Source organism: Protopterus annectens, chromosome 8.part0 (genome assembly GCF_019279795.1).
Source record: "Protopterus annectens isolate FY-2018-M chromosome 8.part0, PAN1.0, whole genome shotgun sequence".
Taxonomy (NCBI): domain Eukaryota; kingdom Metazoa; phylum Chordata; order Ceratodontiformes; family Protopteridae; genus Protopterus; species Protopterus annectens.
The window spans coordinates 581750166-581765165 of NC_056741.1; the positions used below are offsets into that span (position 1 = coordinate 581750166).

General features: G+C 39.0%; 1 protein-coding gene across 1 annotated transcript in view; it reads right to left on the reverse strand.

The window, feature by feature from the left end:
- The window catches only part of LOC122808936 (mothers against decapentaplegic homolog 6-like), a 268484-nt gene that overhangs the window by 99536 nt on the left and 153948 nt on the right, over positions 1-15000 (reverse strand). The window contains exon 2 of the mRNA XM_044080078.1: positions 10830-11304. Coding sequence (XP_043936013.1) covers positions 10830-11259 — 430 coding nt within the window. The 5' untranslated portion in view covers positions 11260-11304. The remainder of the gene's footprint in view (positions 1-10829; positions 11305-15000) is intronic.

Consider the following 15000-nt stretch of genomic DNA (forward strand, 5'->3'; position numbering starts at 1 on the left):
TATAAATGCATCCAAAAATTCAAGCCATGTACTCCTTCTGCCAACCAGCTACAGTCACAATATCTCCAAAAAGCAGCCAAAGTAATTGCCTACCCTATATCCAGCCTTATAAATAGGACAATTAAGGAGGAAACCATTCCAGACATTTGGAAAATCTCCCACATTATCCCCCTGCACAAAGGTGGGAACTCAAATGACTACTCTATATCGGCCAATAGCTCTTTTATCACCCTTAGCAAAAATTATGGAAAAATGCATTCACCAACAACTGTTACATCATTTATCTCAACATAACATAATATCAAACTGCCAACATGGCTTTAGGCCATCACACAGTACCACAACTGCCCTTTTATCCTTTACAGATACCATCAATAGAAACCGCAATAAAAACATCCTTTCATCTGCACTCTTTATTGACCTCTCAAAAGCTTTCGACATGGTAAACCACACCCTTCTAATCAATATTCTTGAATCCCTTTCCTTTGACTCTCAGGCTGTTAAATGGTTCAGATCCTACCTTAGCAACAGGCAGTTCTCTGGGAAAATCAAATTTCATCCTTTCTGCCAGTCATCCTCAGAGACCCTCAGGGCTCTGTTCTTGGACCACTTCTTTTCTCATTACTTATCAATGACCTACATGTAGCAATTCTTCAAGCCACCTGCATTCAATATGCAGATGATTCTATGCTAGTATGCTCAGCTTACTCCCCATCAGAACTACATTCTCTTACTCAAAATGTTTTTAACATTGTAGAAACATGGTTTACAAAACACTGCCTCCTTCTTAATGCCAAAAAAACAAGCTCCTTCTCTTTTCTCCCACTACTAAGTCCTCCCCCATAGATTTCTCAGTCACTTCCAATAATGGCACTATTATATTCCCTGACTCTACCACTAAACTGTTTACCATTGACAACAACCTTACATTTGATTACCACATAAATAACACCATTAAAACTGTCAACAGAAAAATAGGCTCCTTATGTAGAATCAAACCTTTCCTAACCCTAACAGCCAGAACCAAGATTGCTCACTCCCATCTAACCTCAACTCTTCTGTACACCTCACCTATATATACTAACCTAAAGAAAAATAATCTTAAACTAGCAACTTCCTATAATAACATCGCCAGATTTGCCACTGGCAATCCCTTTAGAACCCACCACTGTCTGAATCTTTGGCAGCTAGACTGGCTTGAAATCCAAAACGATCTGATAATCTCCCAACTCACCATTGCCCTCAAGATATTTTACCAACCCATCACCACCCCCATATTCTCCAATCTCTTAATCCCCTATAAAAATCTGAATTCCCTACGTTTCTCTAGCAAACTCCTCGCTAGCATAACCAAGTCTAACAACATGGCTGGTGACTCTCTGTTTACTAACACAGTGGGTAAAAACTGGAACCAGCTACCCAATGAACTAACTCTACTCTCTTCCTTGCCTCTCTTTAAACAAAAACTCAAAAACCATCTCAAAACGCACTGGTTATGCCCTTGTAGCAACTCCGACTAAGCACCCACTTTCACTATTGATACTTCCTTCGAAATAAACTTACTAACATTTTAAAGCTAATTCATGCAAGCAAGGCTGTTACTGTTTGATCTCTAATCAACATACTGCTGAAATCTTTCTACTTTTGATGTGTAAAATTCCTTATGAAGCATACTGTGCTACATTTTTTATTGTTGTTTTTTTACACAAACCCATCCACCCAACTGGTAAACTACTACTATCCCACACTATAGCCAAACTATGGAACAATCTCCCCACACCACTACGTAATATACCTAACCACAACAATTTCAAATCCATGCTTCTCTCCCATCTCTCCTCCAAGTGGGAATGTCCTTCACATGCTCCCACCTAAAACTCCCACACTACTAACTCCACACCTAAATCATCATTTCTTTGCCTACTTTAACTTAATTCAGAGATCTTGCTCAGAACACCTTTTCATAAATCTTTTGCATGCATGCCCCTGGCCTACCTTACTCATATTCTCAAACTTTCATTGTTTGTTTTTCTTATCCATTGTACCCATAATACTGTTTTCCTCTGTAATATTGTTAATTTGTCTCTATTCGTATGTATTTGTATGTCTGTTTGGGGCTTTTCCCCACGGGACTCCACTGAAAAAGGGTAATTCTTACCCAGCTGGACCAACCCGGTTAACAAATGTAAAATAAAAATAAAATAAATAAAAAAATAAATTTCCTGCTGTCATCAAGTAGCAATCAATGAAACCTCAGCCCTAACCTGGTAAGGAAGGTTATCAGTCACCTGGTTGCCTACTCCTTGACTTCCTGGTCAGCCTTCCAACACTGGCAATGCATAACTAATCTCAGCTCATAAGCATGACGGACAGAAGCTCTGTGCAGCACAAGACTGGCTGAATTCATTCAGCTTCTAATAAAGGGTCTGCTATTCCATCACATCTAAAGATCTCCTTCCATGTGTCCCAAGCTGTCCCAAAACTAGTTTGACAATTCATCAACAGTTCAGGAAGAGTATTTTATAGCCACACCACCATCTCACAGAGGAGTAATTGTCTAATACTAATCCTAAATCCAGACATTCCAATTCCATTCCCATGCCCATGACTTTTCCTTGAGCAAGGTGTTCTGTTGTCTCAAGTAAACAACCTAAATTAATTAATCTCTTCTGCTAATTTATACTAATCCTGTAACTATCTTGATAAAATACATATGTGCAACTTTCACAAGTTTTATATTCTTCTTTTGACCTCTAGATAGGGATGAGATACCACAAGTGTGAGAAAATCGGCAACTGATACATCTATAATAATCTTCATTAACTTATCTCATCTAATATCCACACCAAACTCATCTTTTCCCTTGTACCAGCCTTTAAACAGCACAGCAGGTAATTGACTTCCTTAGATTTACTTGTCACCTGCCTTGCAGACATAATCCTTCACAGTTTTTCCCACCACACATAATACAAGTTGCACCTATCTAGATGATATCTAAACTATAGTGTACCCACCCATGTGCTCATTTTATTCATGTCTTTCTGGTGATTAGCTACCCTGACTTTATAGTCCATTTCAAAATCTAATCTGAAATTCAAACAAATTATGCTGTTCTGTAAATCCCATAAACAATATCTTAAGACAAAAAACACTTGTAATAGTACCAGCACCAGAAAAACCCTCCCCCACCTTAGACATGCACCTTGTAAGCCAGCAGCATCAAAAGCCCATATTTCAGAAGGTTACTTGTCTGCTATGTTAATCTACCACCAGTCAGTCCATTTACGTTAGTCCACTACCTTCCACTGTGGGATCATATCAAACACCTTAGTAAGTCCAAATTCTTTGCAATAAGTAATCTTCCCATTATCCAGACCCATAACTACACAGTCAAAGAGGATTAGTTAGGACGTACAGTACCTGCACCCCCTAAAGCCAGTGGAATTCCATTAATTAAATACCACTTTTCAGTTGACCCCAATTTTGTCACCTTAATAATTCTGCCCACAATCTTTCCAGGTATGTTTCAGGCTAATGTAACCATTCTTAAATTACCTGCTATGTCTCCCCTACTTAACGACTAAGCAGTCTTGTCAGAGCATAGCCAATTATCTCCATTCACTTCAAACTATATAAATATATATATATATATATATATATATATATATATATATATATATATATACATATAGATATATAGATATATATATATATATATGTGTGTGTGTGTGTGTGTGTGTAGACACAATCCATTTGTTTATAAGCTGTGCAATACAGAAAGACTTTTTTACCACAATACAACAATAGATACAAGCTTGTCAAAAATTAGGTCACTGTCCATGTAAGTTCCCAAGTCATGAAAAACTGGGTCAACTCTTAGGGGCATATTGTCAAAGTGGTAGTTCCCTGGGTAGATGAGCTCCCAAAAGATACAAAAATAATTTTTTTGGCATGTAGTTTAAGTCCATGATTATATATCTAACAAGATATTATATATTTAATCATTTAACTTTATAGAGATAGATATACAGATAACTAGATGTAGATATATGTGTGTGTGTGTGTGTGTGTGTGTGTGTGTGTGTGTGTGTGTGTGTGTGTGTGTGTGTGCGCGCATGTTTGTGTGTGTGTGTGTGTGTGTGTGTGTGTGTGTGTGTGTGTGGTCATTTTCTTTGCCACTTTCTAATGTCACAAAGTTGCATGAGTCTGGAGCCTATCCTGGTAAGCAGAACATGCAAGGCAGGACTCAGTCCATCACTGAGTACAGACATACTCAGATATCTACATACTACCTTGGTCTAGTTTAATATCATCAATTCCCTTTTCATCACATCTTTTTCATTTGGAAAGAAAGCCAAAACCCCATTACCATGAGTAAAATTGGCCAACTCCACAAAGAAAGCACCCCAGTCAAGACTTAAATGACAGAAACAAGAAGTATGAGAGCTGTGAGACAGCACCACCATGCTGTACACATGTATGTGTGGTTCAGTGTGTGTGTGTGTGTGGGGGGGGGGGTATGCGCACGTCTGTGCGCGTACGAGTGCCTGTGCAAATCTTCCTCCTCCTAAGTCTCCAAGTCTCTTATTTGTCCTTGTATTCTAGCCAATCATCACTCTTTGCAGCTCTTGTTTCTTCAACAACACTACAAAAGAGTAGCTAAACACTTGTTTCAGACACATCACTGCAGCCTCTTAAAGTTGTCACATTAACTTAAATTCAGCCAGCATATAAATATGCTAGAAATGAAGCTATCACATATCAGTTACCTCTTCTACATGTGGAAAAGCAAAAAATGGTAAGACAGCAATGTTACATGAGTCAAGACACCTGTGTGTGCCCATATGGAAATGTCAAAGGGTACAGCTCTACATGTAATTGCCGCTACCATGAAAAGACCTCTGGAAACATGGGAAAGTGTGTTCCCCTTTTATATGTCAATGACAGATTAATGGGCTTAGTATTAGAAAGATACCCTGAAATGCCTACCATATTCAATGTTGGTTAGAAGTCATATATTAGCCACCCACATTGGAAACTTGTCGGCCTCTAACCAGCAGCTGAGTTATGGTTCCTTGCACAGCATCACTAAATGTGAGGGCCTCCTACATACAGTATACATGATCTTTTCCTTCAGGGACTTAAGGTTCTCTTCCAAGTCTGCACCTAGAACTAAACATGCCTATGTATGCATGGGCTTGTAAGCTGCTGTCCAAATTGCCACTCGCCACATCAAAGGAATTTCTGAGAGTAAATGATGCTGCCTGGGACACAAGCTGTATGTGTGTGTTTCCCTCAGGCAGACCATCAGGTGGGGAAGCATGTTTTATCCCATGATTTAAAACAGTTCCCATGCACACACGCACCTGACTTTCTGGAAGACTGGGAATGACGAAACAGTTGTATGCTGTCCCTTAACATGACAGTCATGCCTTAGTACCAGGCCAGTACATGCAGTTAAACCTTCTTGTACACTGGCTACTTCAGTAAGAAGTCGGCATCATGCTGTACAGCACTGGAGACATTCTGGTAAGAATGCAGTGAAATAATAGCATCTCATGGATGATAAACTCTTCAGTACAAAACTCACATAAACCAATATAGTGATTGAAACGTGTAGAAGAACAAAGATTATGTAAGTTATTTCATGTATGCAGTAGGAATTCCTGAACCCTGTTATACTCTCTACTTAAATGCTCCAGTCTCGAGCCTGCACAAACTCAGGACTAATGGAAATACTTTGTGTTATGGCAAAACCAAATATTATCTTTTCTATGGCATTGCGTATTTGCAGAGTATGAATATTTTATAAGCAGGGTGCATGGATATAATTGGGCTTCACTTTGCAAAATATGTAGCTCTACCCTAGTTCATGTACACTTATCAGAAGTTTTGATATGCTGCCTTTGATGAATATTACAAGGAGTTCAATGTTATTGAGATGTTATGCCTCGAAATCTATGTGATAACAAATACACAAGGGTAATCTTTGCCCACCCCCCGACAACTCTACCCACTCTGACAGCTGCTTTATGATGAAATCCATTTTCTTACAGAACAGGCCCAAGCTGTATGCATTAAGTAGAGGAATTTTCCTTGTTGCAAAGCATTCAGGACTGTACAGTGGAAGTGAAAGGAGCTAAGGGTAGAATGTTCTTATTTGGGGTTGTAAGATGAAAAAATGCACCTCTCTCTCCTTTTCTATAGGACGACAAATAAGAATACCATTTCTTCTTTTATTTGGAAGGGACTCTAACAGATTTAGAGATTTATTTTTCTTCTTCCTCTTCCTGTAACTCTTGGGGATAAGGGATGAAGAGGAGGCTGAGGAAGAAGGAAAGAACAGGACAGCATTGAGTCACCTTCTTCCTTGTCTTCTGGTTGGACTGTGCTTGCCTTTGACAAATGACAATATTTTCCTACTGGTGGGTTTGTGCTGCCAGTATGTGAGATGTTTCCTCTAGGTACTTGGACCAGTTGTCAAAAATGAATTATTAATTTTGCTTTTTTTTTTTTTCGGGTCAAGACTGAAACACTGAATGTGAGACTCACCAAAAGGTTTGTAACTTAGAACACATTTTTGGCAATCTCAGAATTAGGTGCAGAGGAAAAATCTCCTTGCATGAATGGTGCTAAGGAGAGTTTTGAACCCTAACGTAAAAAAAATGTTCAGTTGACTTCTCATTTGATCTTTCACTCTCAGATGGATTTTGGTCAATTTCATGAGGACAAAGTGTATCACACTCTTCCTCTAGGATTGCCCTGATCAACATAGGGTAGTTTAGAGTAGCCAAGAGACTGGAGTTGGTTATAGATATGCTGCAGAATCGTCTGAGACATGTCAAACAAAGCCATCAGTATGGTGCCATGTCTGTGCTCTGAATAACTACAGATATCCCAAGACGTCCAGATAGACTGGTATTTGGGGAACTGTCAGACACCAGCAATGGTTATACCTCCATGACTTTCTCCACTGCTCCCTGTAAATTTTATTTTATTTATTTATTTTATTTTACATTTGTTGACCGGGCTAGTCCAATTGGATATATGTCCATTTTCAGTGGAGGCCCAGGGAGAAAAGCTCCACACTTCAGAACAGAATCGCAATAACATAAGTACATTACTAAGATTTACCAAATTTTACTAGTAAATTACATTTTAGCTTAAGAGTAAGGAAAAAATCTTCTAAGCTACATAACAAGTATGGATATATATACAACAAAATATACTGTAAGTGAAATTGATCACTATTTGAACTTTAAAAAGGTTATACAAACAATAATGTTAGTAAAAAAGAATAACTAGTTTGTGTGAGTGAGTGTGAGTGAGAAGATTAGTGTCTGGAGACAGTGGAGGTAGTTAGTCTGGGTTTGCACAGGGGCATAGCCAGTGCGATTTAAGGTATGGTTTGAGTTTGGATTTAAATAGGCTAATTGAAGGTAAGGAGGTTAGATCAGTAGGGAGGGAGTTCCAGGTTTTACCCACTGTGTTAGAGAACAGAGCGTCTCCAGCCAGATTGTTGGTTTTACTTATCTTTACCATTAATTTATTTGATGAGCGCAGGATCTTCAGGTTATTGTAGGGGGTGATTAGATTAGTAAGTATTGGAGTAGTTGTAGGATGAAACAGTATCTTATGGGCAATAGTTAGCTGGTTTGATAGAATAAGATTTGGCAATTCTAACCACCCTAGTTGATTAAGATTATTACAACGATGAGTTCTATAGGTAGACCCAGTTGCAAATCTGGCAATATTATTGTAGGAGCTAGCCAGCTTGTTCAGATTGCTTTTGCATAGTTTGGTATAGATAGGGGATGCATATAGTAGGATTGAGATAAGGTGGGTCCGGTAGTCTCTCCTACTTTGAGCAAACATTTGACAGACATTAGAAAAGCAATAGCAGTCAGCTTGTGATGCTTTATTTTCTATTTATATTTGAAAAAGGATGCAACTGCAAGCTGCTGCATTTCAGGAATCTTACAAATGAATCTTCCAACTTTGGATCAAGTTGAGGAAAGGGCTAAGGAGGAGGAACTGCAGTACTGTACTTTAAAATGCATTAGTATTGATAGAGTGGTGGGTTACTCAACAACAGAAAATCTATTAATGCCTTGTTATCAAAACTGCTTTTTAACATGTAATATGCATCATCAATGAGCCTAACAAAAAAAATATCATTAATCTTGTGTTTTTACACAAGGGCAAACCTCTCCTGCATCCTCCACAACCATTTCTTTAATCTATTAATGCTGCAGCCACACAACTGTGAAGAAAGTGTACGTACATTTAGGAAAAATCCTCCACTGCAGCACTCACCACAATCACAAATGTAATAAAAATATATACTTTCCAGCTACCACACCATTAAAATGAACTGAATGGCATTTTCAAATAAAACCCCTAAAATATATTGATTCATTGAAAGTGCCACTCAGTGTCACTCAATCTACTGGAGTCCAACGAATAGCATTCTCAGATGTGACAATTGCTTTTTTAATGGGATGATCTCTTCAAAATCTGGATTTTCAACAGGAGAACTGTTACTAATCTTGCTCATCTTAAGACTCATAGGAGGACCACTTTATATTTATGGACCGTGACAAAAGAAGCATTTAAGCTGCGTGACCTCTGGAGGAATGACAACAAGCACAGTTGTCACCTGCCTTTGGGGATGAAGAGACCGATGACTTAGTCATGGGAATAAATTCAATACACAGGAACTTTGAAAGCACTGCAATGTTTAACACTCAGGATGCGGAAAGTGTGCAGAGAGGTCATTTTTCAGGGGGAAAGAAGTGATGGACACAAGCAGGCACTGCCCGTTTTTATACAATGACGCAACCTGCCACAAAGACATCTGGTGATACTTTTTATGACAGCTGAACAGTCACCACAGGATAGACAATATAGAATAAATGGCCCTGCTACAAGAGGCTGCCTGATATAAGATCACATGTATCCCTCTTTATTGCACTTTGCACATTCAGAAAAACATGGGGGTGCAAAGCATTGTGCCTCTCTGCACTGTATCTGCAAAACTGGCCCAACCCTAAAACCAGAGTTATAAATAAATAATTTACAAAAACATTCACTTATACTGATGTGATTTTTCCATAGTGTTCCTTCACGCTACCAAGCCAAAGAATAGCTCAATTAATTAAAAGCCGGACAAAAAGAAATATCCAGTGTCCAAGATTTGAAATCCTTTGTATGGCATACTATTAGAAGTATAAGCTTATATGCATGTTTTCTCATGTTTTTTTACACTTATGAGTAACTAATATGACCCCTCTCCCTCACTTGCAGTGCAAAATATAAAAGATAACCTACCCTTGGGCTTTGGACATCCATTGGACCCCATTACATAAAAAATCAATGAAAGATCTGGAATATGCAAGGGAGAAGATGTGAAAAGAAGAAATGGCAAATGACAACATGGGTAAAATATGATGGGCTTGAAAAAATATGCAAGACTAAAATAATTAACCATGTACTGCTACACTGTGCTTCCAACTTAACTCAATTGTTTAACTGAGGTTTCATTCAATTGGATCTAACAACAATAAAATATTGAGAAAAGCAGCAAAGGTGCCCTAAGAAAATATTTCTCAAAAGGTACTTTTAATGCGTTTATATCACGTTAGCGAAAGATGAAAATAGCAAACGCTATTTCATCGAACTTAAAATATCTAAACCTCATAATATCGAACATTCAGAACAGCAAATTTTTTCCTTGGGAAACATATACTCACAACACAAGCACACCTAAAAAACATCAATACACACACATACACTTATAATCCTACAACTAACCCTACACTAAACTATAAATACATTACTATCTATCCACTTACCTTAACCCAAACCCTAACCCTAAGGTCTGTCACTATCGCACACTCACCTAACCCGTGCCCTAACCCTAACTCACTTAACCCACCCCTAACCCTAATTCACCTAACCTGCGCCCTAACCCTAACTCACCTAACCCATGCCCTAACCATAACTCACCTAACCCACACCCTAACCCTAACTCACCTAACCCGCGCCCTAATCCTAACAACCACACAACCGCACACTTACCTGAACCCGACCCTTAAACTTCCACCACAGCGCTGAAAATAGAAAAGCCACAGAACCAGCCAACCTAATTCTTTCCCTAGGAAAGAATTTGGTGTTCTGCAGCTTCCCTATTTTTAGCGTTCGCTCAAAACGGGTCGATATTAGAACATTCAAAGTTTTAAAACTTTGATGTTCTGATACAGACCCCTTTTAACTGAGATATGAGTATTTCTTTAAGTTAAACCTTTCTTCAAAATTATTTTTTTTCAGAGCATGTACACTGTCTCATTTTACCAAAGTATAAATCTGTCAGTCATATTGCTAGGTGCCCTACCTGCTGTTAAGAGAAATAATATGCTGTGTTGCACAATAAAGCATCCTTTCTCCCAGTCTAACTCCTTAAACCACTACTGTGTCCTCTATTTTGGCAACCTCCCTATACTACAGAACTAATGCTACTTGGATTATGTACAAAACTATGAATTATTAGGTTAACAGCTTTATACATTTGCCTAAAGGGAAACTATGACATTAGGGTTCAATTTGATTATGAATTATTAGGTTAACAACTTTATATATTTACCTAAAGGGAACCTATAACTAACTATGACATTAGGGTTCAATTTGATATATATCCATACAGTTTTGCTAAAGTCAGACTGAAAGTTGTACATTTGAAATGTATCAATCATATGATACTGCTTTGCACAGACATCTTGTTTTCATATGCAGATATGCATACAATATACAATATCTGTATATTGTCTTACCTGGAACTAACAGACGACTAAGGTGGAAAGGGTTGCAGCATACAACTGTGCCTTCATTTCCAGTCTTCCAGAAGGTCTCACACCAGCTCAGGCGCTTGAGTTCATGAAGCTGTTTCAAATCAGGCCAGCGAAAGAGCTTGCAGATCAGTACCAGGGGAGGTAAGACGTGTTTTCCTACCCGAAGGTCTGCCTTAGGGAAACATACACAGCTTGACTCCCAGGCCCCTTTGCTCTCCACAGCCTTAGCTAGGAGTTCCAACTGCTCATCCTTCATCTTCTGAAACAGGGAGTAGGCTGCAGGCTTGAGGGCACAGTGGCTCTCTTCCCCATTCTGGCCACTGTCCACACTCCTGCTGCCTGTTGCAGATGCTACCCCACAACGATTCTGCCACAGCTTTCGGACGAAGCTTGAACGTTTCGACCTGAACATGCGATGGACAAGGACATTAGGGAGTCATTGGAATATGGTGCTTTCCTAAAAAGAAAAAGAAAAAATTGTTACAATTATTTTGAACTCATATTTTTTATAGAACAATGCATTAAAAATGGTAAGACAGAAAAGCCAAAGCAGAAACTGAATCCCAAAGGAAAAATGTTTACTGTGCACTCCTCTGTGAATTGTAATTGACTGAAATAAATATTTCTGTACATTGTTCTGCTGTAACTAGTTCATGTTTGTTAATTTCTAGCTACGTTTTTGATGTTACCAGTTTTCATTTGGTATTTACATCACCTACTGTTAAAACAGTCTGCATTTATGTATAACTTGAATTGATTCCATTCTATCTCACAGTATCACAGCAGGTATGTACATGATATAAGACTACATGACAAAAACTGAAAATAAAACATGCCTAACTGTGGAAATCAAGCAAAGTTTTGTGCAGAGGTAGGGAAGGTTCTCTCTTTTAGCCATGATATGTGATATTCCACCACAATAAGACTCCCCACCCCACCCCACATAAGACATGTTTTATAAGCTGACTCAAACCCACCCCAGCACATATTCTCACAATACCAACAGACACACACACACACACACACACACACACACACACACACACACACACACACACACACACACACACACACACACTCACACACTCACACACAGACACACACACACACACATGCATGCACATGAACATATACACTTACACACACATTCAAACTTAGTTGACAAATTAAACACCCATTTGTTTGTCTTTGTAGTCATTTGATTACTCATATTACATACAGAAAATAACTGTGATTATCTAAAACTACCTAACAAGTTCCCCCGAATATACATGACTGAGTACTTGAAATTATAATGTCAAAGTAAACTTTATTGTCAATCAGGCATACATAGCAGTGCAAGCTGAACAAAATTACATTGCTTTGGTCCCCATGCAAGACATAACAATGAACACATAGTATGAATGACAGTAAGACTAATGCATATACAGTAATAATTAAATATAAACAACACAATAAATTACCACAACTGGACAGGAGGACATTAGACAATATTATACTTGTAGGTATTGCATGACTATGACATTGTGATTGCTTAGAATATTGCATTTCATCAGTTGTAGTATGACATATTCTGATGCTCATATTGCACATGTATGGAGTGGTGACTCACTCCTGACTATTGCACATTCAAGAAGTAATAGCATAAGAAATCAGGCTGCTGTACCAGTTACTGAAGCAATTTTCCATAGTGATTACTACAGGTGACACTTCGCAGCTAGTGGCATATTGATCTAATTATTCGCTGTCATGCCTGGCATTCAAGCTCAGCAGCCTTATGGATAGGGGGAAGAAGTTCCTGTTCAGTCTAGATGTTTTGCAGTGTGAGCTGTGATACTGCCTGCCTGAGAAAAGGTGGAGGTACATACCATGGCAGGGTGATTGGGCTCATTGATTATCACCCTGGCCCTTCCCACATACCGTGTCTTGTGCAGATCATCCATGGATGGCAGCAAGGAACCAATGCCTTTTTCTGCTACTCTCACTACCCTTAGGAGAGCCTTGTAGTCAGAATCTTTGCAGTTGCCATACCAAACTATGATGTTATTTGAGAGGGTGCTCATGATGGTCCCCTGTAGAAGGCTTTGAAGATGGACTGAAACAGGTTTACCTTCCTCAGTTTCCAAAGGAAGTGCAGATGTTGTTGTGCCTTCTTCACTGTGTGGCTAATATGAGTCGACAAGGATAGGTCATCTGAGATGTGCACCCCCAGGAACCTGGTCTGGTGTTTTTGACTCTTTCCACTGCTACCCCTTAATTTCTAGAGGTTCATGCATCTCCTGAGTCCTCCTGAAGTACACTATTACTTTTTTGGTCTTGTTTACATTTAAGGTCAGATTGTTGCTGTTGTATCAGCCTATCAGATGATCCACTTTATCTCTGTACGCTGTGTCCTCACCATTTCTGACAAGACCTATGACAGTGGTATCATCCACGAACTTGATGATTTTGTTGGATTCATGCTTGGCCATGCAGTCGTGTGTCAACAAGGTGAACAGCAGAAAACTCAGGACACAGCTCCGAGGGACACCTGTGCTCAATGTAATACTGACTTAACTATTTCCCACACATACTTTTTGGGGTCTGTTGATGAGAAAGTCCAGTATCCAGTTACATATGGGGGTGTTGATGCCCAGCTGGATTAGCTTTGATATCAGATTCTGGGGGGTGACAGTGTTAAAGGCAGAACTAAAATCAATGAACAGCATTCTGACATAGAAATTCTTGTTCTTTAGATGTGCCAAGGATTCATGAAGTGCTATGGCTATTACATCAGCCATGCAGTGGTTAGAGCAATAAGCAAACTGTAATGTATCCAGTGGTGCAGGTAGACTTGAAGAGGTATTGTTCTTGATCAACCACTCAAAACACTTCATTACTGTTGATGTAAGAGCAACTGGCTGGTAATCATTTAGGCTTGTTGGTTGGTATTTCTTGAGTAAGGGAGTGATTGTCGTACTTTTGAAGCAACTGGATACAATGGCTAGTTGCAGTGATATGTTGAATATATCTGTTAGTACAGTTGGGAAGCATAGTCTCTTAGAACTCTTCCTATAATATTATCAGGACCAGTGGCTTTTCTTGGGTTTACTCACCTCAGGGTCTTCAGAACATCAGATATTCTTAGACATAGCACCTCCTCACCCTGTTCAACAGGGAGCTTATTTGGCGCAGTGTTGTTGTCCATATCAAATCTGCTTAAGTAGGTATTTAATTTGTTCAGAAATTCTGTGTTGTCACCACATGAGGAGGATGCAGGCCTGTAGTCGGTTATGGCTTGTATGCCTTGCCATAGATGTCTGGAGTCCCTTTGGTCAGAGAAAGTACAGTTGTGTACACTTACCATAAATGTAGATGTTCAAGTGTATTCACTGTTGCAGTCATTACATTTGGGTAATCTGCTGGCAGGTTGCCCTCAGTCGGCCTGATAAACAAAGTCTTGGGTCCTGCATCGGTTGCTGTCCCTTCTTCCATGACATCAGGTCGTCAGGGGTATAAAACATGCAGCCGATGCCATTACATCAGTTTTTCTTGCCCCAGATGTCAGGTGCCCCCCAAATGGGGAGCAAAAAAATATATATATATATATATATATATATATATATATATATACATATATATATATATATATATATATATATATACATATATATATATATATATATATATATATATATATAAAATTTAAAACACAAAATATATACCTTCAAACAAAAGGCTTTTTAGCATAGTAAAAGAAAGGAGAGGTATAGTAGCGGCCTGCGAATCCACAAAAGCAGGCATCAGGAGCTGTGAAAGAGCTTCACTGAGGACTGGTGAATTTGCGAACTTGCGACTAGCTTAACAGAAGTGTTGTCGGCAGTTTTGGACCTGTGCTCTCTGTCTGTCTTTATCCTTGAGTTTTTTTTGGAAGATTGGTAGTCGGACGGCTTACCGAAGCCATTTCAGAATACGGAGATCGAGATCGAAAATATTTAGCTACAATAAGGGCCCGACGATGTATAGTTCTGTCATTGAACAAAGAACAAAACTGGCAGCGAGGGACATTGCGGTCTGGGCCTAAACAGGTGATGCAGTAAGAATGGAAATCTAGGTGTGTTATTTGTTTTCCACAGGCGAGACAATTGTTAACTTTTTCTGATATTGGCACTGA